The sequence below is a fragment of the Prunus dulcis genome, chromosome 3 (genome assembly GCF_902201215.1).
Source record: "Prunus dulcis chromosome 3, ALMONDv2, whole genome shotgun sequence".
In the NCBI taxonomy this organism is placed as follows: Eukaryota; Viridiplantae; Streptophyta; class Magnoliopsida; order Rosales; family Rosaceae; genus Prunus; species Prunus dulcis.
Window position 1 is genome coordinate 15,909,862 of NC_047652.1, and position 25,371 is coordinate 15,935,232.

General features: G+C 36.5%; 3 protein-coding genes and 1 long non-coding RNA gene across 4 annotated transcripts; all 4 read left to right on the plus strand.

The window, feature by feature from the left end:
* Positions 1-252: 252 nt before the first annotated feature.
* On the plus strand, positions 253-1,897 carry LOC117622665 (receptor like protein 29). Its single transcript, XM_034353422.1, has one exon. The coding sequence runs from the start codon at positions 334-336 to the stop codon at positions 1,777-1,779; it is 1,446 nt and encodes a 481-aa protein (XP_034209313.1). The 5' UTR covers positions 253-333; the 3' UTR covers positions 1,780-1,897.
* A 1,905-nt stretch (positions 1,898-3,802) lies between these two features.
* On the plus strand, positions 3,803-25,176 carry LOC117620688. Its single transcript, XR_004584835.1, has 2 exons — positions 3,803-3,843; positions 25,008-25,176. It is a non-coding gene; the product is annotated as an uncharacterized LOC117620688 (long non-coding RNA).
* On the plus strand, positions 16,536-19,388 carry LOC117620687 (ubiquinone biosynthesis O-methyltransferase, mitochondrial). The gene is made up of 9 exons (XM_034350839.1): positions 16,536-16,829; positions 16,971-17,060; positions 17,276-17,354; positions 17,594-17,671; positions 17,799-17,847; positions 17,950-17,999; positions 18,207-18,356; positions 19,024-19,104; positions 19,203-19,388. Exons 1-9 carry the CDS (start codon positions 16,591-16,593, stop codon positions 19,314-19,316), a joined length of 930 nt encoding a protein of 309 aa, XP_034206730.1. The 5' UTR covers positions 16,536-16,590; the 3' UTR covers positions 19,317-19,388.
* LOC117620686 (citrate synthase, glyoxysomal) lies at positions 20,361-25,017 on the plus strand. The gene is made up of 13 exons (XM_034350838.1): positions 20,361-20,771; positions 21,003-21,183; positions 21,508-21,593; positions 21,715-21,819; positions 21,946-22,008; positions 22,313-22,422; positions 22,629-22,748; positions 22,819-22,894; positions 23,099-23,172; positions 23,265-23,385; positions 23,581-23,678; positions 23,772-23,895; positions 24,594-25,017. Exons 1-13 carry the CDS (start codon positions 20,517-20,519, stop codon positions 24,723-24,725), a joined length of 1,545 nt encoding a protein of 514 aa, XP_034206729.1. The 5' UTR covers positions 20,361-20,516; the 3' UTR covers positions 24,726-25,017.
* Positions 25,177-25,371: the final 195 nt, after the last annotated feature.

The following is a 25,371-nucleotide window of genomic DNA, read 5'->3' on the forward strand; positions in this document are numbered from 1 at the left end:
AAAAAAATCACTAGCCAAGATTATTGTGAACCATAAGACAAAAGAAGAAAATAAAAATAAAAATAATTCCAATGCTTGGAAAAGGGAAACATGCCCCTTATTTTCCACAACACTCAACTTTCTGCCTAGTAAGTTCTCTCAATCTCTTGACCCTACCTTGGCTTTCATATAATCAAAATCTCACTCAAATGTCATGAGCACTCCACCTATCACTTCAGTCACTTCTTTTACAACTCTCTCTCTCTCTCTCTCTCTCTCTCTCTCATAAGTGAAAACTTGAAAACTTGAAAACTTGAAAACTTGAAAGCCACATCTAAAAAACCACACAACAAAATGCTGCAACTGAGCAGGCCGCCTCAATACCTGGACACAATGCACTGTTCCTTCTCACTCTCTCTCCCTCTAATTCTACTTCTCCTCTCACTCCCTTCTTCTATTCCTTCTGCCTCCACCACCAATCCCCACCATGCAAATAAACAACCACCCATCAACGCCCCCAAGCCCATCAACACTATGGCTCCATCTGAAGCAGAAGCTCTGTTCAAGATCATGGACTCCATGTCCTCTGATCAAAACTGGAGAATTTCCCATCCTAACCCTTGTCAGCCAGGCTCATCCTGGCCTGGCATTGAGTGCAAAGTAGGAAAAGACAACTACCTACACGTCTCCAGGCTTGACTTTGGCACCCCACCAAATCCAACTTGCAAAAAAACAGCTACATTTCCTTCACAAATCTTTGCTCTCCCATATCTTCAATCTGTGTTCTTCTTCAATTGTTTCACTCACACCAAAACCACTCTTACTGTTCCACAAAACAGAGCCTCCCCTGCTTCACTTCAACAGCTCAGTCTCCGATCTAACCCAGCACTCGTTGGCCCAATCCCACCTCAAATTTCAACACTCAAGTCCCTTGAAATCCTCACGTTGTCACAAAACCGCCTCACTGGCCCAATTCCATTCGAGATTTTCAGCTTGGGCAGTTTGGTACACCTGGATTTGAGCTACAATATGCTCACAGGCACTATCCCATACCAGCTGGGCAGTCTCAGAAACCTTCAAGGCCTTGATTTGAGCTACAATATGCTTACAGGGGCCATCCCAAACACAATTGGCCAACTGGGTTTGCTTCAAAAATTTGACTTCAGCTCAAATTCACTTACTGGGGGCATTCCTGATGGCATTGAGAAGCTCAGTTTATTGGTTTTCATGGCTCTGAGCAACAACAAATTGGGTGGGCAATTTCCAAAAGGTCTGGAAAAATTGCAAAGCTTGCAGTATTTCATTTTGGATGGCAACCCAATTCATTCACCTCTGCCACTAGAGTTTGGTAAGTTGGTGAAACTTCAAGAACTCAGGCTTGCTGATTCTGGGTACTCTGGCACAATACCAGAAAGCTTTTCACAGCTTAAGAATTTAAGCACTTTGTCGTTGCAGAACAACCGTTTAACGGGTGAAATTCCGGTTGGTTTTGGCAGTCTCTCACATATATACCACATGAATCTGAGCAGAAATATGTTGGGGGGTGTTGTGCCTTTCAACTCAAGTTTCTTGAAGAGGTTGGGAAGAAATTTGGATCTTAGTGGAAACCCAGGTCTTTGTTTGAGTCCCTCTGAGGCACACAGTTCGAAGATTGGAGTTAATGTTTGTGGAAAGAATAACAATGCGTCTTCTATCCAGCCCTGGAAGAAATCTCAAGCTCCATCTGGGCTCTCCAAGCCATTGTTCCTATTTACTGCTTTATGTGTTTGGGGATTGCATCAAATGTTGTTTCTGGTATGACAAAGTATGTTAGTGCTTTAGTCCAAATTATTACTGGTTATTATGGTGCTAGGTCACTGTAGAAAAATATATGTAGATTGTTTAATAAATATAAGGATTTTCTGGGACTTTGCAGGATATGATGTGCATTTGGGTTCTTTTAGTTTACAAGCATTAGGAACTGCCAAGTTTAGAAGAAATGTAAGGTTTGCTTCTGCTATACAAGTTTCTATTTTTAGCAGACTCCCTGGTTCCTGTATAACATGTGTCTAGTGTATTGTAAATTACTGGCTTTTTGTTTCAATTATTTGCATCAAATGTTCAAGAAAAGTATAAATAGTTTTCAGGAGGTAAATTTGAAACCATACTCTCTTTAATCAACATAAAATTTGATGTTTTTTATTTTCCATAAAAGTTTGAGGCTCCTGATTTTTACTACTTTTTTTTCTTCCTTTTGGGGGAGAGATTTTCCATTGGCATTGGATACTCCTGGCCTCCTTTCCTATAAGGAGATACTCCTCTTTCTTGCGAATCACTGTTTGACACATATGCAAAAATAATTCATCAAAAACACAAAAAGAAAAACTTCACACATGTCATACTCATATTAGTAGCATTGTAGGAACGCCTACTTTCATAGCAAGAAGAGTAAAGTATTTTCCGCAAAAGAAAGCATCATCTGACACTATTTTGGGGAACATGTGGTTTGCATCTCGAAATTTATCTTGCGTTGCATGTCACACGGCTCATGTTGGTTCGATAAAAAGGCTTAACTTAAGCACAAACATATATAAATAGAAAGCCATAATAAGTTTGCTGGGACCAGATAGGTTTCTCTTTGGAAACTAGACATCAATTTACAACAATAATATTTCTACCACCCAAATCAAATGTACAATTCAATAATGTTTGGTCCGGCACATGTGTAAGAAAAGAACGACTGGTTTTAACTTTGTAAAACTTTATCAAATGGGAGTGAAAAAGAAGCTACAGACGACAATGCCCCCTGAGAGGAGGTTGATGAAACAAAGACCACCACCTGCAGAGAGGACTGAATAATGGCCAAGGACACATGAACATAATAAGAGCTGGATCCCACTCTCCCTTTTAGACTATTTGTACACAGTGTTTTGGTACATTTTACTGCTTGTGACCTATATTTACCCCCACCACCCCCATTCAATTTTTGACTCTGCACATTAGGTAACCCTAGCTATATCATCTAGCTAGCTCTCCATGTTATTTCAACTTAGAACTTTGAATTGGTATGCGTAGCTCCTCACATTGATCTTTTTCTATATTTATCCGAAGTCTGGCTTCATCACTGGAAGTGTTGTGCATAACATACTTTAAGCTCGAACTGTTTGTATGGTCACAATTCATAATTTCATAACATAACATATATGCCTTAATGGCGTATAGTGGATTATATGGTGACAAGTATGCATACAAGATACAAGATGAATTTATGGGCCCTCATTTATAAGGTGGGCAACCATTGTCAAAGTAGAATCAAATGCAGTTTCCCGTTTTAGGAAACAGTTCGAACAAGTAGACTCCAAAATCTCACACACGCCCATCCGCGTCCCCAGTGCAATAAAGGAGATAAACAAATGGTTTTATTGCACAGTCACTTGTCACACCCACTCAACATTTTTCATGCTTGCATATCTGAATCTACATTCAAAGGCTCATCACTGTGCCCACCACACTTTTGTCACCAAACAAATTTTTGGCAAAATATGAAGATGAAACATGAAACTCCCCAGAGAGAGAGAGAGAGATTTTACTGAAGGAGGAGGGTTGATGCTGATAGGAGGCAGGAGGGTAGGGAGACTGAGACAGAAACAATAGTTTCTGTCACTTTATTTGCTAACCAAAGTATATAAAGAAAAAGTTTGCAGAGTCTCACGTGGGAAAGCAGTCCTTTGTGCAAGTACAAATTTTCACACCCCAAGCTTCTCCTTTTTCTTTTTTCACCTACTTTGAGAATTGAGATATATACTTCGGAGTAAAATTTCAGATGTCATGTTCAATCATGTTGTCCTATTATATATATATATATATATATATATATATATATATGTTGAGTGAGAGTGAGCTAGGCTTTGAGCTTTGAGCTTTGAGCTTTGAAGAGCAAGGCATGCACGTGCACCTTTCTGCACACATCATCTCAAGGGCCATTTGAATGTCTGCACATATTGGAATATAACAGCTATATATGTCCTGGAGAGGGGACATCATCAAGTGGTATTATTATTTTCCTTGTAATTATGAGAGATATAAGGGGAAAAATAATAATAATAAAAAAAGATAGATGTGATAATACATAAAAACAAAATTCAAAGCTGCCTTTTTAAAGTTTAAAGTATTTCGTTTGTTCAATTTTTTATTATAACAAGTTGACATCTATTCCACCCTTCTTTCTCATTGAGATACATATGGCATCTTTCTTCTCTTTCAAAATAATCATATATATTTCAAGAAAATATTAATCTAAATTGCATGTTCAAAATGACCACTCACCTGCTTAATGTCCTAATATATTTTGGCCAAATAAAGTACAATTTGACCTAATTACCAAGAAAAGAAAAGAAGGAAAAAAAAAAAGAAAAAAAAAGAAGGTAAGATTTGATCTTTGTAAATGCCCACGAGGCATCAAGTTGTAATATTTTCATTTAGAATTAGTAACACGTCCTTACAAACAACTCAAAATACAAAAACCAACCCAATAGCAAACTCGAAAAGCATTCTATATCGCCAATGGGTTCCCATCCAAACCAGTCCATGTCAAGTATGTGTAACAAATAACCCCCAAACTCCTTAAAGCAGGAGGGTTCCAACCAAACTCAACATACACAGGAAGCCCAAAGACCAGAAAAACAGTGAGCCGAAGAAACACAATAAATGTAGCTCACTAGAAGCTAAGAAGCCAATACAAGGAGAAAATACATAGCAATTAAACAAGAATTATCAGTGCCAGAACCCAGCAATCAGACAAGGTACCTCTAGCTTGAAAAGGAGATAGCACCACTAAGAGAAGGAGCCTGTGCACTCAAATTCTTCCTAATGCTCAGCCAAGCATCACATCACTCCCCCTTCTCCTCCACCAGTTTCACATTACCCAGTCTCTGAATTTTCCCAGCAATAGAAAGGCTTATCCTCCATAAAACCCCAATCCTCAAACATGATAAACTCCAAAGCACATAGAAGAGGAGGGGGAAAGAACTGGCACAAAGGACAGTGAACAAACCCTAGAAAATCTTAGGGCATTATACCCTTTGCATTTGATCAAATAACAAAACACAGCTACACGTTCTTAAGCTCCTCACCTCTATCTGCTAAAAAGCTGCTACTCTGCAGGATGAACCTCTACACCATGGAACGATATGTACGGGGTCACATGAAAAACTCGGTAAGCTACAAAGCTCATGTGAGTAAAAACATAACAAAATAACAATTTGGAAGATAAATGAGAAAGCTCATGTTATAAACAACATCACAAGCGTCACACTGAAAAGATAAATGAGAAAAATACACTTGAGACTCCTCCTCTATAACACTACACGGATAATAAAACTCCAATGTAGTGCGTATGCATAAGCTCATACACGCGCATGCATACAAGACGGTGACAGACTAGTGCACAGTGCACTAACTGTTGTGGGGCCTTTCACCCCAGAGACTCTCCTTCCCTGCTTGCTTGCCATGGAATCATACACTCCCATAGAATAAGGGGACTCAACGCTCTATGTATAAAGAATTGAGCACATGAACACAAATTATATTCATCATCATACCTGCTGTCCATACATAAATAATCCCTACTAATAACATAAAATACATAGAATTTAATCCGAACAATAAGAGCACTAAATACGCAGTAAAAGAACAATAATACTTCCAAGATATCAAGTAATTCCACATAAATAAAACAAATAGATGATGTTTCATCCATATTCTATATATAAAGCAAAATGTAGAGAATGATGAAACATTCAAAATACCAGAAAATGCCCTTGATTAATTCAAACATTAAGAATTTAAATTATTAATTAAATGAGGATAATAAGGTAAATTCACTTTTTTTCATCTGCCGGTTGTAAATTATCAAAATATGAAAAGGAACAATTATTTCAATGCACAAAGGGTAAACTAGTAATTATGTAAATTTAGGGTTAAATTTGTAATTACTTGGAAAAAAATTCAAAACCTTCATCCATAATATCTAACTCGTTTCTTAACCAAATCATGCAAATAATATATCGATTTCATAGTACTCATTGAGACCTACAACCTTATTCAATCGGTCTCCTGAGAAGTCGATTGTTGTATAGGAGATAAGACTCCGACCAGACCATGGCTAAAAATAAAATCTAAACCTAAGGATACTCATGCAATAACCATACAAGGATATCAAAAATAAGCATACTAACATGGAAAAGAGAAGGATTTACGAAACTTCAAACGACAAGTGTGCAGCCGTTCCACGTTCTTTGCTTCCACTATGGGAGTTAGGGTTTTTCCTTTTTCTCCCTTCCTCCCTCTTCCCTCTCTAACTTGAAAAAGGGTTGTGCTTTTTTGTTTCGTGTTTGCTTCTCTTTTTACGATAGCCCACAACCTAGCACCAAAATATTAAGAAGGCCCAAAATTAAAAAACTAAGGGCTCTTTAGTTTTAACCCATAAAAAACTTAACTAATTTGGAAGAAAGATAATTAATTTTGCTTAATTAATATAAAACCAAAGCCACCTAATTTTACCAAAAGAACATCCAACAACCCTAAAATTACTACATGTGCCATTGTGCTTAACTGTCAAATACAGTTTATTTAAGGGTAGAATTGTCTTATCAGTTGTTATTTTTTACCTGGCCCAACGAATTTGGGCCTCTCTTTGGGCTAATCCAAAATAGTAGTTTTTTCCTAGGTATTAAAACGAAAACCAAAATATCCAATATCTTACAAACTAATTAATAAAGTTAATTATGTCTAAAACCTAATTTTTCTAAAAACTTAAAGAGTAAAAACGACCGCAAATATTCGGGTTATTACAAGTACTATGCGACACTTTTGATTATTCGATCTTGTATGTCCTGCTTACATGATCCTATATATCAAGGGTCATTAAATTATCTTATTCAAGACCAAAAAGTGGAAACAAAAGGAAGAGAAATTAACTTCGGTAGAATTCACATATACGCCGTGGTCATGTGACAAGAAAGACACATAAAGTAAGTTGTATATCATATTCTTCAACACTTCCTCTCACGTGAGGCCTGTTTTTTAGTGAACCATACATACAACCAAGCCCACATTGATAATATATATATATATATATATTCAAAATTCGGGTTTCAATTTGGGATTTTTGGTTTGATTCGGGTTTAATTGGGCCCAGTCAAACGACCCGCTATGATACCATATTAATTTTTAGAGGGACGAACCCACAACCTGCAACATCAATATTGTCTCCAACTTAACCACATGCTTATTCGGCAGGTGTAAAGTTTTTATACAAAATGTCTCGATGCTATTAGTAGTGAAACCATTCATTATATGACATATTTTATTTTGTCAAGTTTCCGACGTGGGACTTCATAATCTTCAATAGTATATAGGTTATTTGGTTCTTTAAAATTTATGATCCTTATAATGTTAAAGTATTTGATTAATTCTTATGTAGCCTATATACCCAATAACTTGATCCCTATAAGAAAAAGAAAAAGAAAAAAAATTTGTGCTCTCTTGATGAGGTAAAATATGTTGAATATTATCAATTATCGACATTTCAGAGTACTTTGTAATTATTTATTATGATGAGATGAGCTAATTAAGCTTAGATTCATTTTTTACTGCGAACGAAAATCTTTTTTTTTCTTTTCACATCAATTAGTTTTCGTTTGATGACATATGTCGATTTGTACGCTTCAGTCCCCAAACTATATAATTCCATATCTGCATAATCCAATATCTATTTCAAATAATACGTCGTTCTTTTCTTTTGAATGGGCTCTTAATTTGTTTTAACAAAATAAAATTAAAAAAAGTATGGTCATCTTACGTACATCCTTGCCAGATATAAGGAAATAAAAAACAAAATTTCTTCACCCAAATTTTTTTCTTATACAAACGAAACAATATTCTACTTTAATTTAATTTAAACTATGGAGAGATGGATTCGAACTCAGGTACAGTGTGGGGAGTACAACTGCTCTCTAGCCAACTTGACTAAGCCCATGTTTACTCACCCAAAAAATTTTAAAAACCAAAAGATGGATCATCACCTTTAATTTTTATGCATTCAAAAAATAGAAAAGTTGATATAGATTCAAATTTTCATTAAGGAATTGGGTTTAATCCTCGGATTTTGTGACTTTGATCCAAGTTCTTTGACTTTTGTGCCACATAAGATTACATTCTTTTTTAAATATTTTCTGATGTAATCTTCTTTTTTATTATTTTTTAAATCATTTTTAGTTCCAATGTTGCCCCTTATGACTTGAATCAAGTAATAGTTATTTATGTTATAATAATTAGCCATTTTTTGTAGGTAACATACAATTTTATTTGTCTATTTTTATATATGACTTACCTATCTAATTTATGTTCCTAACTTATAGGTAGTCTTCTAATTTGTGTTCCTAATTCATAGGTAACATGATTTGTCACTAAGTTTTTTTCGTTGTTAATAATAATGTTATTTACCTAGATGTCAGGTACATAATCTCATGTAGGGATGGCAAAAATCCCCGCGGGGGAGGGTCCCCGTCGGGTCCCCGACCCTAATGGGGGGAGATTTCGGGGCCAAATGGTTATCGGGTATGGGGATCCCCGAACTTAAAAAATCCCCGTCGGGTATGGGGAGGGGATGGTATTGGCGTCCCCATCCCCGAATCCGATCCGAAAATATATATATTTATATTTAAATAAATAAATATATAATTATAATATTTATGTTTAACCCTAAGCTAACCTCTCTCTCCTAATTCTTCCTAATCTTTTCTAGAATTTCATATTGATGTGATTTTGAATAGTTGAGTTGAACTTTATAGATAATTTGGATGTGTTGAATGATAATTTAATATGAAACTTAATGTTAAAATATATGATAAATATTTTTTGTGCAAAAAAAATCGGGGATTCGGGGCAATTATGGGGGATAGTCCCCCGACGGAAACGGGGACGGGGATTCCCCGAAACCTATTAAACGGGGATTGGTTCGGGGATGGGGGCGGGGATAGAGAGCGGGGACGGGGATGGTATTGTCATACCAGGCCCGTTGCCATCCCTGTGGGTGCTTGTCTGATAAAGTGATATATTATTACTTTTCATTTATTAAATTATATTTTATCCATATATTAGGAATATTATCAAGGAAAGAATTCAAAATTTAAATTCAAAAATTCAATTACAAGGAAATAATGCATTAAATGTCGATTTTCAATGTATTTTTCTTATTTACCTCTAAGGGTAAAATCGACACCACATAAAAGTAATAAATGTCTAAGGACCTACATCTAAAACTAAAAATGTGTGGACTAAACCCAATGACAGCTAATCGTTTTGGACCTAAATCTAAGAAACCCTTAAAAAAAAAGGTATACTTGAATATCAGGGCCGGTCTTGAGATTTTGAAGGCCCTGTGCAAACCTTAAATTGAGGCCTCACATTGTGATCGGGTATTTATTATTTCAGTTTGTGGTTGTGAAAGTAGATGGGATATTGAATGTTGATGTTGACATCGGACAAGCCTTTAACACAAGCAGGTTTTGAAGTCGAGTCCTGAATAGAAGTTGAGGCCCTACAAACTAACACAACTAGAAACGTCTTTGTGTCAACAATTTGCTCACTCTGTATATATATAACATTTGTCCTGCTATTTCCAACTAGAGTGCTGTTATTTCCACCCACCTGTCCTATTTTCTCACCCACTATGTAAATTTGAAAAATTAAAATCCTACTTTTCCACCCACCATTATTCCTAAAATACTCTTTAATTATTAATTCGACTAAACACCATCAACACCAAGTTAAAAACATAAAAATTTTAACCCAAAAAAACAAAAAACAAAAACATTCTTCATCTTCTTCATGTGTTTTCAACATCACGACCTTACCCTACCATATTAATATTCTCATCAACCCCTTAGCATCACTGGTGGCTTCACAACCGCGACACCACCACCACAACAACATACAACCAACAAGACTACAATGGATTTTTAATTGAAGTGATGTTATATGGAATAAGGACCCGTATGTGGGTTAATCATACTAAGAAATCTTTAAAATGGAATAAAATTAAAGGACAATTTGGCCTCTATTATCAACACCTACCAACTCTGACACAATATTAAAGGTGGAGCTGAGAATTTGATTTGAATTTTTTTTTAAAAAACTTTTCAAAGGATTGGGATGGGTAGATCAATGCTGGCTGAATTTGTTGAGGTCAGGAAGATGGAAAGAATATGGAGAGTAAAATAATAAATTTTTTTTTTAATTTGTTTTATTTTTAGGGTTTTAGAAGTCATTTTACATAGGGATAAATTTGTCTTTAAATTTTTTAAAATAAGGTGGGTGAAAATAGCAGCACTCTACATATATTATACACATGAAAAAAAATTGAGGCCCCTAAAAAATTAGGGCCCCTGTGCGGTGGCACCACTTGCACACCCTCAGGGCCACCCCTGCTGAATATATAACATATTATTGATAAAGACTTCATACTGTTAATTACATATAAATAGTGGATTTCTTTTAGTTTCATATATGAAATAATCCAATATGATCGAAAGATAGCAATGGCCAGAAATTTAATTATGATCAAAGTTCTTGTGGCGTTTACTATTAATATTTGGTTGATTAAGCTTTTGCAAGTCGGAGCAAAAGAGGATGAAAAACTTAGCACTTATCCCTCTCTCTCCCCACATTTACCTCTGCCTACTCATCTCTTCTCTCCTGCTTTGGATATGCATATTGGAATACCCAAAATTGAAAAATTCCAAACCCAGTTTGCGTGTGCAGTTGCACCAACAAGTTTTGTCATACTAGTAAATCTCATATCCCTGATAATAATAGGCATCTATTAAAATAAATTATTGAAAAATGTCATTCGGACTGCCTGCTAATCTGTTGCATACCAGGTCCTCTCTCTCTCTCTCTCTCTCTCTCTCTCTCTCTCTCTCTGTGACTGCCTGCTAATCTGTGCAAACATCAGATTATAATGACAATATAAGATGATATGTCCCTTTACATAACTTTGCAAATTATTAATTTGGTTTGTTTTTGCTATCATTTGGTATTCAAAGAATTAAATTAACTGTGGTTAAATATGTAGATTGTAGGGTTCATTTAAGCTCATGGGTTGTTTTAGGGTTTTGGTTATGTTGGGTTTGTGGCTTTATTTGGGCTTATGGTTAATTGTCGTGATGTGGGCTAGTAATTTTAGTGCGGCTTTTGTCCGTGTTAGTTTTGCTTTTAGCATGTTTGTTTATACCGTTAAATTTTAAGTTTATCTTTCATAAAAAAATAAAAAAAAAGGTTAGGTTTGTAGACTTATAATAGATTTGTTTGGAATGATGTTTCTTTGGTATCACTTAATACTAGTGTTCAAATTAACTAGGTGAGCTTTGTGAAGGCTTGTTAGTCTAAAAAGGACAGAAATAGAGATCTAAATTAGATGCTTGTTTATCCTTTTATATATGGTAGTATTAATTTTTTTTAATTATATCTAATTCAATGTTTTATATGAAGAACAAATTGTGTTTTTATGCATCCTTTCTATATGGATATGTAAAAGGAGCCCATTTTGATGATCATGAGTTTTCTCACATGAAACCATAAATCTCAAGGACGGCCAATGATGATCAAGTATTTAAATGTCGCCAAACCAAATGAGGAGGAAAGCAACAGTATGTGAACTAGCAGCAACAACAATAACTGTAAGAAGAGATATTATGTAGGGCCAGTTTGCCATTACTGTGCTGTGAAAATAATCATTGTTAGATTTGCTGTGAGAGAAATCAACTGTGAGAAAAGCAGTTTGGCGTTTAGTAAACTTTTTGTTAAAATTGTTGTTGGTACTAATTCCTACATAATCATTAAACCTAGCACATCTTTGAAACTGATTCCCGCATAATCAGAAAATGAAAGCACCTCATTAGCTGCTTTTCTTTATAGCTTTCTCTTACAACAATTTTTAACAATAAGTGATTTTCTCACAGTTTACTAAACGGGTTGGGCTTCCCAAAATTTTAAAAAAATCACTTATCACCTCAAATAAGCAGTGCCAAAAGGGCACATAGTGTAAGCTTGTTATGCTTTACAATAAGTCTTATGTAATTACACACGAAATGTTTTATTTTTTATTTTAAGGAAAAAGCATTACAAAGAAGATCCGCGCTGGATCTAATGATCATACAAATCAAAGTTAACTCTATATAACTAATATCTACCGAAACATGATGAAATCAAATACAAGTATTATTAGTAGAATGTCTCTTCTTGGCCAATAAATCTACTACCATATTAGCTTCCCAATAAATATACTGAAAAGAGCACATGATAAATCATGTAGCAAGTACAATCTACCAATTATTAACAAATTAATTCCCTTTTAAAATAAACAATACAAATATAAATTAAGAAAAATTAGTTTTATAATAAAAATGAAACATCTATCTTCCCCTCCTTCTAACTCCAAACCCCACCAATAGTCTCCACCTAACCTCAGCCACCCTCACCTCCATGTACCGTGTCTTATCCTTGGGGATGTATGAAAGGCTTACACCAGAATGGATGAAGGATGCTATAATGTTCAGCACAATCATGTGCCCTAAATTCTTTGAAAGATTATCTCGAGTTGTCAAGCTTCACGCATAGCCATCCCTTTTATGTTCCACTTTTCCTTAATAGGTTGGTGACTGTATTTCTGTTTCTGACAGCGAGAATGTGATATTATAACTTAATGCTTTGAGGAAATATGGAGGGAGAGGTTGCAAATTATGATTGGATTAATGGTTTAAGTATAAAAAATAGAAAATAAATTAAAGTTAATAGTAATTGACCTTGCCCTTGTCCTTTGGGGTGGAAACAAAAAAAGCAAGGGCTGCCACTATTCACGTGAATAGTGACAAACATTGCCTTGTCTTTACATTGCCCTTGCCCTTTGGGGTGGAAGTGCTCTTAGGGTTTCCTAAGTGCTGTTTTGCGGGCTTTTGCCTTTATGTGGGCTTTATGCCTTCATGTAGGCTTTATGTCTTTTGTGAGTTTAATGACTATAGTGGGCTCTATGCCTTTTGTATTGCATTTGGTTGAACTCATTTTTTGGGTTCATGTTGGTATAATTAGCTTCGGCCCTTCTATTGAATGAAACTCGATTTTGACCACACAAAGAAAAAGTGTCCTTTGTCTACCAATAAATCGGATAAACTTAAAAGAGGTAAACATCATGTGGATTTCGGTTGTCTGCGTGAATTCTAGTTTCTTTAATTGACTGAATATTTGGAGAGCTATATTCTATGGTGCAATATTAAAAGTTCTCTCTCTCTCTCTCTCTCTCTCTCTCTCTCTCTCTCTCTCTCTCTCTCCATACACATACGAACGTGTGTCTCTCTCCATACACATACGAATGTGTGAATACATCAACATATATGGTGAATTTTGTGCTCTCTCTCTCCATACATATACGAATGTGTGAATACATCAACATATATGGTGAATTTTGTGTGATTATATATAACATTAATCCTCAAACTGAACAAGTAGTGTTATTGCCATTACAAGAAAATCAACATGCACTCATTCCTTATAAAGACATTGAATAAACTGAATTTTAAGGAGTGTAAGATGACCTTCGTAAAGTGCCAATAACAGCACTAAATCCAATATAAAAATGAGTGTAAGGAGTGTAAAATGACTTTATTTATTTATTTATAGATTTGAATGATACGTTTTGTAAGTTGCCTAAACCCAAAATAAAAGGTTACGCCAATGGGGTGCAAGATGTCATTTTGTCATATAATATTTGCCTATATCACGACTTTGTCTTCCGACTTATAAACTCCATCCAACCTTTGCAAGTCTGCAATACACCTATTAAAGGTGCTGACATGCTCTATCGTTTTGCTCCCCTCTCCGTCTTTAGAGAGTGGAGCTCATCCTACAAGAATAGCTTGTTGGACAACGATCTTAATGCAAACATCTCTTCAAGCTTCTCCTACATCTACTTCACAGTATCTTCCATCGCACTACATAATATGTCATCCATGAGATGTTGTTCGATAGATCCTTTAACAAGCTCGTCTAGGTCTTCCCACTCTACATTCGTCATGGTTTCTGGCTTCTTTTCCTTGCATGCCAAGACTACGCTGAGACCTTACTTTTTAAGGACGTACTTCATCCTCATTTGCCAAAGCGTGAAGTTCTCCTTGCTTGTGAGTGGCTTCAACTCGACTTTCACACTCGCCACCAGTTGTTGTGTCTTCTTGTCGCCTGCCATTGTCAACACACCGCCTCTTTTAAAATTGTAAGAGCACTAGGGCATAAAGTAATACTGGCTGCCAACCTGGCTATGATACCATTTGTTATGCGCAAACACTCCAAGACCTTGTCGTTGATGGGACTGTGCCATGATACACACACAAACCCCTTTGAGAAGCAAACATACCTACATCGAAGAGAGAAAATAAACACACACAAACACAAAGATTTATAGAGGTTTGGTCTCGTGCTTACGTCATCTTGGTGATCCACCTAAGAAATTCATTAGTATGTAAGAACAATTTTGGTTACTATCGTGAACCCCCTTAGCTCTCACAAGAACCCTAACTCTCTTTTTTCTCACCCTTGCGCAAACCCTTGATGCCCTTGTAAACACTCAAGATTTCACCCTTGAATTATGTCTTGCGTTTCGCTTTTCAAAATTCACTCCTGATGAATTCTCCTATCTTAATTTAACATACAAGCTAACTAGGAATAGGAAACCAAAACCCTATTAAATTAGGCTAAAAAATCCAAAATTAATAGGAAAACCAAGTCAAACACTCCAAAACAAACGTCACATAGCTCACATACTAATTGACGCAATGACCTGTCGTTTTGCCAAGCAACTAGTTGCCTGCACAGTAGCTTACATTCCTTGCGACTTCATCTCCTCCGCTGCAACACCTCTTGCTATAGCCGCTAGTTTCTTCTTCCTCTAGCATCTTATGGTGAGCCAATCTTCAACAATCATAGTATAAGATCTTTGATCCTTATACTGAACATTATAGATGATAAATTTATCGGTGTGACCATAACAACGTCATGCGATGTTACAATACACCATATTATAATACATATTATATATATACAGTGAGCTTCCATTGAGGGATCCCTCAAATAAGCTTATTTGAAGGACACCTTTTGTAGGGCCCACTCCGAATTGTATTTCACTAATCCAAATTGTCTATTTTGTAGATACACATTCAAAGATCATCTCTACAAAAAATCACTTGAATATGATATCATTTGACAGCTCAATTGAGTTATTGAAATTTGAGTACTTTCTTGAAGCAACGTATTCATTAGGACACAATTGGATGTCGAAATGGTTTCCAATTTGTCTAATTTTTTGTAAAGATGATATATGAATGAAGACCTAAAAAATATATGGTTTCGATCATGCGGAAAAAAAATTGTATGGTGCCTTAAAGGGCATCCCTCAATTATTTGAGGGATCTCTCAATAGAAGGAGACTAATATATATTTAAAATTATACGTACCCTTAAATATAAATTCATCGTCCAAACTTCTTACAACATATGAATTAAACTTATAACATGTGAATTAAACTTTACGTGCCAGTGTTACGGTTGCACGATAGTGCATATTGAAATACTTTCTATATGTATCTCTCAATCTATGCTTATTTGATTTTCATGGAAGTGACACGCATGAGGCTTAACAGGGTGGTTTTCTCTTCCTTGAAACAACTGATTTCCTTACCTCCTTCCGTTGTTCTATCTATTATGTTTATGATCATCTACAATTTCATCAAAGAAGCAGATATATTGATTTGGATACAATATTTCTGCCGAGAGGACTGCATGCAAGCTAAACGGTGTTTAATTACACGCACAAGGAATGGTGCATTGTTTAAACTACTATGTATAATGTACTTCTTCTACATTAGGAATGGGTGCTTTCGGTTAACAGATACAAACAAACAAAAATCCCTTGCTTTAATTAACAATTAATAGGTTTTTCAACACATTGAATTTTTTTTTTTTTTTTTTAGTCACACACCCGTATTATTTACGCACAATGAAGCATACATGGATTAGTTCAGTTGGCCAGAGCAGTGAGTTTACTCTCCTTGCACCCAAGTTTGAATATCCATTCTTATAAATTAATTTATAATAATTTAAACCACCACTTGTATTAAAAAAAACAAAACAAAACAAGAAATTTTAAATGCAATCCTATAGTAGACTTGTTTTCAGCAAAGCATTCTCTATCACCTTTTTTCGTTTCTTCACATAATCAAAAGCATGCTTGAGTTGAGGATCTAAAATATAATATTAACTCAATGTTGATATTCAATTACCAGCATATTTTCCAACAAAAAAAAAAAAACCAGCATATTAAAATTGCCAACAACAACAAAAAAATACCAGCATATTAGAGAATAGGCTTAGTGGTAGAAGCCCAACCTAGATGAATCAAATATTACGCCCAGTGCTCATATTCTCAAAGGCATGTTTTGGGTTCGTCGTAACATTGCATTATAAGCCCAAACCCATCCCACCCATAAACCCGAATTCTCTCTCTCTCTCTCACAGAAAACTCGCCATGGCCTTGGCTTTGAAGCTCCTGAAGCAACTTCGAGGACCGTCCACCACCACCTCTACAATTCTCTACCGCAATCTTAGACCTCGGTTCTCGAACCTGCGTAGTACCATTAGGCTATTCTCAGATGCTCCTCTCTCCGAGCCCCTTACCATTCCGCCGCATCAAAAACCTCATTCTCCTTCTCCGTCGTCGTTGAATCAGTACGAGCTCGCTAAGTTCGCCGCCATTGCTGAAACCTGGTGAGAGCTTGCCCTTTTTAATAAAAGAGTTTCAATTTGTGCACTTAAATGTGATTTAGCTGTGATTTGAATTATGATTATGAATTTTATGATAAGGAGAAAGAGATTTACTTACGAAATTAAAGATATTGATGATTTTAGGTGGGATTCTGAAGGGCCATTCAAACCATTGCATCAGCTGAATCCTACAAGACTTGCTTTCATTCGCTCCACGCTTTGCCGACATTTCGGGTAAATTAAGTTCTTTTTTCTTATGTAGTTTTGCATTTAGTAATATCACAAATTGGTAGCTGCCAAGCTATCGTGACAGTAGAATTGCTTTGTGTCCTGGTATTGTTTGCTGAAGTGAAACGCTTCAAAAGAATTTTACTTTACAAACGTATATCAAGATTTGGAAAGACAATGATGCTTCCATTTTCATTGTATTTCGTGTTTCTGATTTTCAGGAGGGATCCCTTATCCCCGAGGCCCTTCGAAGGGCTCAAATTTGTTGATGTTGGCTGTGGTGGTGGAATTGTTTCTGAGGTATGCTATCATTTTTCAACCTCCCCTCTGTAGCACCCTTCTATTTTCAAAGTAAAAAAGTTAGGTATTTGGCTAACTGGGCTCAATTTTAATTCAACAAGTAGCCACTACTTGGTGTTGGTTTGGCTGAACATCCTCTGACACTTGGGTCTATAGTATACCATGTTTAGCTTAATTGATTGCTTTACCTGAAAAATGTTTTTGGTTAAGAGGTCATGCTAATCTTTAACCCTCTCCAGCCTTTAGCTCGACTGGGAGCTACTGTGACGGGAGTTGATGCTGTCGAGAAAAATATCAAGATAGCACGCCTTCATGCTGTATGTCCACTCTCTTTATCAATGGCAATTAACTTCAATTTTTATGTGTACAAGTATTTGTGCATGTGCTAGTACTTGGTTTCCTTAAGCATGTTAATATGCTTCTAAACATTAATCATTCACACAGGATTTGGATCCATTGACTTCGACAATTGAATATTGTTGCACAACAGCTGGTACATGCTAAACTTGTTCCTTTTGTATTTTTTTCTTTTTCAAAATTCAAGTACTTGTTGATTTATTAAACTTCAGGCTCGTGTTTTTCCATTTATGCCCAGAAAAGCTAGTTGAGGAACAGAAGAATTTTGATGCTGTGTTTGCTTTAGAGGTATGCTCCCTCTCTGTCTGTCTGTCTGTCTGTCTGTCTGTCTGTCTCTCTCTCTCTCTCTCTCTCTCTCTCTCTCTCTCTCTCTCCACCTACGTGCATGCACTCGTGCGCACACATACACACACATCTACATATTTGATTTTCTCCATGGTGTCTTTAGTCCTGGTTTATATCCAACTTGTTGGTAAATTGATGATTTTACTTAAGGTAATTGAGCACGTAGCAGACCCTGCTGAATTCTGCAAGTCTCTGGCAGCCTTGACTGTTCCTGGTGGAGCTACCGTTATTTCAACTATCAATCGTTCCATGAGAGCATATGCCACTGCCATTGTTGCAGCAGAGTATCTCCTCCACTGGGTATAATTTGTTAATGCCTGCCATTATAAATGCCTTCTTGTTGAAATTTGGTCGTGTTTCATGTTGAATTCCTTTCTTAAATAGCAGACCTTTGCTATCTCTAATATTTGTGATTATGTGTTCTTACATGAAGGTGTTATTAGGATATTCATTTCTGTTGTAAATACACACCCAAACGACTTTAAAAAGAAAACTTTTGCCCATAACATACGCGAGGTTCTGTTCAGTTGTTGGTGATCTTGAGAATTAAGTTATTCTGGCTAACATGAGATTGATCCATGGGAATGTGGTGTCTTTAGGAGAGCAATAATGCCCCATTCTAGATTCATGGGAAAATTCTGAACAAACCTGATATTCTTTTATATGTGAGCATGATTCCTATTTTGTTTTAACTTTCCAATGACATTACATAGCAAACTTCAAAAAATGTTATCCATGAAACAATGTCAGGTTTTAATGTTTATAGTGGAAAATTACGTCGGAAAGCCATCAAAACATTACGATCGAGAAGGATTCAGGAATCAACTGTTATTCTATCCAATGTGCCCTAAAAGATTCTCTATGAATGACAAACTCATTCTTTTCTGTATACTCGAGTGTTATGCTTAAGTCTATATTCATTTGTAGAATCTTAAGCGGTTGATAACATTTTAACTTTGTTTTACAGCTTCCGAAAGGTACACATCAATGGTCCAGTTTTCTTACTCCTGAAGAGCTAGCCTTGATCCTGGAGCGTGCTTCTATTTCAGTAAGCCAAACACCACCTAATTTTTGCGGCATGCATAGCTAGTTTTACCCCTGTATTTGTAGGTGAGGCTTGTTTTCTGTTCGGTTGATTTTGTGCAGGTGCAAGAGATGGCTGGGTTTGTGTACAACCCTTTGACAGGAAGATGGTCTCTATCTGATGATGTTAATGTAAATTTCATCGCTTATGCTACCAAAATACAAACAGCTAATTGATAAAAATATTTAAAATTTTCCATGTTCACCCTCTTGTTTGCTGAATGAAAATTTTGCTTATAGTAATTTTTTACTCTCCCCCCTCCATTGTTTTCTAATTTCTAAGTTGATCTGCCTTAACCCAAGTATGAAAGGAAATTCCATTCGGCACAAGCATTATCATGTCAATTTTTGCTACGGTCAGTACCTCACACGTGTGGGCAAATTTTAGCGGTTGATGACAATAAAAATTCAATTCGTGGATAACTAACCGTAACAATTCCAAATATATTGGGCAAGGAAAACGAAACTTTGCATTTCCATATCATTTCTGGTTTAGGTTTGAAGGAAAGAAGTCTAAAGTCTGAATATGGAGAGAGCGAGAATCGAACTCTTGAACATATCGAACTTTGAGGACTAATCTTGAGTTGGCCATTTGTTTCTCCTCGCATGGAGTGGAACTCTGAAGGACCTGGCCCCATTAAAGAATCGAAGTAGTAACAAATCATGATCCCAAGGAAGAGAGATAATTTTTATTTTTCCAAACTTTTTGAATCAACCAAACACAGCCTAATAATATTATGATCAAAATTTCTTTGGAAAGCAAAAGCGTAAACATAGTGCTACGTCATCATATATTATCCAGCTTCCACTATCCGATCGTTGAGCTTCCCGAGATTAACAGATCGCCGCGTTACTGTGTGTGCGGGGCCCACTTATGACAGTTCGCGCCACAGCATCGAAGCTCAGAACGAGACTCGTTAACGTCTCAAATTCAACCGTCAACCTTGAGATCAACTCATCACCGTCCATCTCAGATGCAACATTGAGTGGGACCCACCTCTCATGATTCGCGCCACAGCATCCCAGCTTAGAACGAGACTCGTTCAAGTCTCAAAATCAACCGTTCAAACCTCGAGATCAAATCTTCACCGTCCATATAAGATTGAACTTGATTATGAATTACACTATTTGCTTGCCGCAGACGTCGTCATGCTTTTACCAATCATTTCAGTTTTAAGACCAATTAACTGTTTACTCACAAAACAAGTATATATAAAAGCAGGAAGAAAAAACATTTTTCTTCTTTGGCTCTCTACGACTTCCACCAGCTTCTTTAACTCTTCTTCTATATTATTTTTCATCATCTCCTTCTCTCTAACAATTCATCGATCAAGAGCTGAAATCAAATACAGAGAATTAGAGATACAAGATACAGAAATGTCGAGGGTAACAGAATTGCCAGTAACAGCTCGTGGCCGCTTGGCCGTGCTTTCCGCCCACTTAGCCGCTGCAACCATCGAGCCCTCTGAGCTCGAACCCATTCTCGAGCCACTCTGCCTCTCGGCTCAGGGGGTGGTCCCACCACCCGGGAACCTCAGGGGCCCTTTGACCATCGTCGACGAGAGGACCGGTAAGAGGTACCAGGTTCAGGTCTCTGAAGAAGGAACCATCAAAGCCGCTGATCTCAAGAAGGTATTCATCTTTCTAAATTATTATTGAATTTGCTAATCTGGGTTTGGTTCATTTTCCCCCATCTGGGTATTGTAGTTTTGAAATTTTGCTATTTGCTAGAACATTGTCTGCCTGCTTGTTTTGAAATTGCAATACATGGAAGGAAAGTGATAACTTTTGTGATGATTTTTGTGTTTTGTGCGAAATTCGATTAACTTGGTGGAAGAAAATTTGGTTCTTGTGAATATACAGATCACAACTGGGAAGAATGACAAGGGGCTAAAGCTTTATGATCCTGGATATCTTAACACTGCCCCTGTTCGATCCTCGATTTGTTATATCGATGGCGATGAGGGGATTCTTAGATATAGAGGCTACCCAATTGAGGAACTGGCTGAGAGAAGTACCTTTTTGGAAGTGGCCTATCTCTTGAGTAAGTACTCTCCCTAAGCACTTCATAATATTGGGAATGGTCTTTTATCGTAATTATATGTATTTTAAGAAAGACTATAAGTTTTCATATTTAACAGGAAGATATGCCGCTAATTGAATATGCATGTGAAGGATTTATGTAACCGAAAATGTTGTGGATACAATTATTGCAGAAATAAGCTGGTTCCTCGAAACATAATGGTGAATTATTGATTATTAGGTGTAGTAGCTCCATGTATTGCTGTAATTTCTCTTCGCCATATCCTCTCTTTCAGTTTCTCTTTCTGAACTACTTTGCTTTGTCACTACCCCTTTTTTTGTCCAGTGTATGGGAATTTGCCTTCTGAAAGTCAATTAGCAGATTGGGAATTTGCCGTTTCTCAGCATTCAGCTGTACCACAGGGAATTTTGGTACACTTTTCTTTCTCTTCTCAGCATTCCGCAGGACGATGATGCAATAAGTATGGTAAACTTTTTTATTGTTAATTTGAGCCTTTTCATTTCTGACACGCCAGTGTCTTTTGTATTGTAGGATATTATACAGGCAATACCTCATGATGCACATCCAATGGGTGTACTTGTTAGTGCAATGAGTGCTCTTTCCGTGTTTCATCCTGATGCTAATCCTGCTCTCCGAGTAAGCTACTTTATTTTCATTGGCTCTGTGCACAACATGCATTTTGTGACTGAGTCTTAGTTATCAGAGCCATCCATTGTTTGAGGCATTCTGTGATATCTGATCATATAGTTTATGTTAACATAGGGGCAAGACGTTTACAAGTCGAAACAAGTGAGAGACAAGCAAATAGCACGCATCCTTGGGAAGGTTTGTTTTGTTTTGTTTTTGGTCTATATTTGGACTTGCTGCCTTAGAAAATGTGGTGTGAATGTTATCTATGCAACCATTCTTTAGGTTGTGAAACTTATGTAACCTTGGATTTCAATTCTCTCCTTCCTCATTCAATCGAAAGACTCCAAACAGATAGCTCCTGTGTCCCCAGCCTCTATCAGGGGGCTACAGGCCCTACCTTCTATCTCCACAGCCTATAGCTATTGTCTTGCTTTATGTCTCAATCACTCATTTGGAATCTTTCATTTAAGTTGATATTAGATTGTACCTTTATTTTCAGGCCCCAACCATTGCAGCAGCAGCTTATTTGAGATTGGCTGGAAGACCTGCCGTTCTCCCTGCTAACAACCTTTCTTATGCAGAGAACTTCTTATACATGCTAGATTCCTTGTATGTTACTTTATTTCCTTGTATGCATTTTACTGCATAAGATTGTAAATCATCTTTAGAAATCTTTTTTCCTTTCTTCTGATGCTGTTGCTGTATAAAGTATAAGCACATTATGCCTTTTTCGTTTTAATTATCAGTCATTATGGAAATTTGAAATTTGGGTCCTCCTCTAATCCAATTAAGAATTTCTTTTTGCAAACTGGCAGAGGCAATAGATCTTACAAACCCAATCCTAGACTGGCTCGAGTGGTAGATGTTCTCTTCATACTGCATGCAGAACATGAGATGAATTGCTCAACAGCTGCTGCCCGGCATCTGGCATCAAGGTAGGCATCATATAATTTGAGTGAAATGATTCCATGGAATTTTAAAACATGTCTGGTTCTGTATTTGCAGTGGTGTGGATGTTTACACTGCTCTTGCTGGAGCTACTGGAGCCCTCTATGGCCCTCTTCATGGTGGAGCAAATGAGGTATTTGCAAAAGATTATGTTTTCATTTGTATAAGCAGTTTTTTTAATGCTTGTAAGCTAGTATTAGAATTTAAGTTCCACAAGCACAGCGTTGGAAGATCACTTCTAAGTTGAAATGCATACTTCAGTTTTTCTATTCATTATTTCCCTTGTGTTATATTTTGCTACTACAGTTTCTTATGTTTTCTGCCTGGATTATTGCAGGCTGTGCTTAAGATGCTAAATGAGATTGGAACTGTTGAGAACATTCCAGAGTTCATAGAGGGTGTGAAGAACAGGTATTTTGTCTTATATCTAGTAGTTCACCAACTGCCGAAGAGGCTTCATATTGAAACAATTATTTATCATTTGCTTCCGGTTCTTACTTCAGGAAGCGAAAGATGTCAGGTTTTGGGCATCGTGTGTACAAAAACTATGATCCCAGAGCAAAGGTCATAAGGAAATTGGCAGATGAAGTGTTTTCCATTGTTGGAAGGGATCCTCTGATTGAGGTGTATTTCTGATCTCCATGTTAAATGCTCCCCACTCCCAAACAAACTATTGATGTGAAGTAGATGCAACTTTTATGTCTGTCTACACTTATCTTATTTCGTTTGCAAGTATCATTGTGGACTTTAATAAATAAACACAACTTGAATTTGATGCAATTATTGAGTTTGAGTGCATTTATCTTATGTCATTTTCAGGTAGCTGTTGCTTTGGAAAAGGCTGCTCTGTCTGATGAGTATTTTGTTAAGAGAAAGCTTTATCCAAATGTTGATTTCTACTCTGGTTTAATTTATAGGTACTTTCATTACTTTTCTTTAGACGTGAGATTATGAAGTGTTCTTCTCCAAGCTTGTAACTATTAAATATGTATTAACTTCATATTAATCAGGGCAATGGGATTTCCGACTGAGTTCTTCCCGGTTTTGTTCGCAATCCCTAGAATGGCTGGGTGGTTGGCACACTGGCGAGAATCCCTTGATGATCCTGATACTAAGATAATGAGACCCCAACAGGTCAGTTCTGTGCTGAACTTTTGGTGTTTCTATGATTCGGTATTATCTCCTAACACTTTTCAATATTAATAGCTAAGAACCTTTTGAATTTCTAAATCCTACTCTGTTATAATATGCGTGTGATGTCCATGTAACAATGTAACAGACACTGCTTGTCATACAACGGCTTGGATTGATATTGTTTAAGTTTAAGTTTATATATGAAGTGTGATCTCTGGGGTGGGTCTTATGAAAAACAAAATACTCGAATATATGTCCTAAAGGGGGGGACATCTGATAAGCTTGGAACAGCAATATCCCAAAATGATGCTTGAAACTTTAGAAGTAATCTTTGGTAGTGTTTAGCTTGCTTTTTGCAATTTTTTTAGATATTCTATTATCCTACTGCATACTGGATTTATAGTACTTGCTCTCTCTATCTCTGTTCGTTTGTTTGTGTTTCTGTGCAGCGTGCTTTCTCAACCAATTATAAATAGAAGCTGCATTTTTTTAATGAGACCAAGCTACATATTTGTTCTTTCTGGGTAGCATAAGTAGGGTTTATGATGGTCTCTCCACTAAGGGTTTACCAGCAGTATCAATAATGTGTTTAGGGAAAAAAAAAATATTTTAATCTTTTTTGTTCTGCAAAAAATAAGTTGCTGCTACATTTCAGATCATCCTGTTTCTTAGTTTTGCTATTCTTTGTGACTATTCAGGTGTACACTGGAAACTGGCTGCGGCACTATATGCCACCAAGAGAACGGATAGTAACAAGTGATTCAGACAAGCTTTCTCAGGTTTCTGTTTCAAATGCCTCTAGGCGTCGGCTGGCTGGATCTGGAGTTTAGTCCTCATTCGGAACTGTGTGGAATATCACAGGAAACGAAAATAAATTTCATAAGAAACTATAGGGAGAAAGAAGTATCTTTTTGTCTTTCTGCATAAAATTATGCCTTAAGCAAAGGCAGAGAGGAACTGGAGGCTTTTTAGGTTAGGTATTATTTGGTGTTAATAAGAACACTTTGGTGTCTAATTCTATGTATTCCGAAATTTCCTGTCACTGTCGTCTGGATTGATTTTATTTCTCTTCTTCTTAGCTTACTAGTCCTCCAGTGAATATATATATATAGTTTTGTCGTATGTCTTCTTTTTTTTGAAAGCTTCTATCTTATGTCTTGTGACCAAGCATTTCACCATTTTGTGTTATGTTATGCATGCGCAAAGAAGTCTCTAATTCAAATTGGAGTTTCTAAATATTAATTCATCCAAATATGAGGAAGGGCATCAATGATTGATAAATCTAGAATAAACTAAAACGTTTGATTCAACAAATTTCAATTTCAAGTTATCAGTATTCCTCTGGTGGTGAGATTGATCTTCATGGTGAAGATTTTGGGGTTCGTTTGTGATGAAGTATCTAGTCACACCCCAATTTCAAATTATTACTTTTCTTTAAATAAGGTTAAATACTTTTTTGGTCACTAAATTTTACAC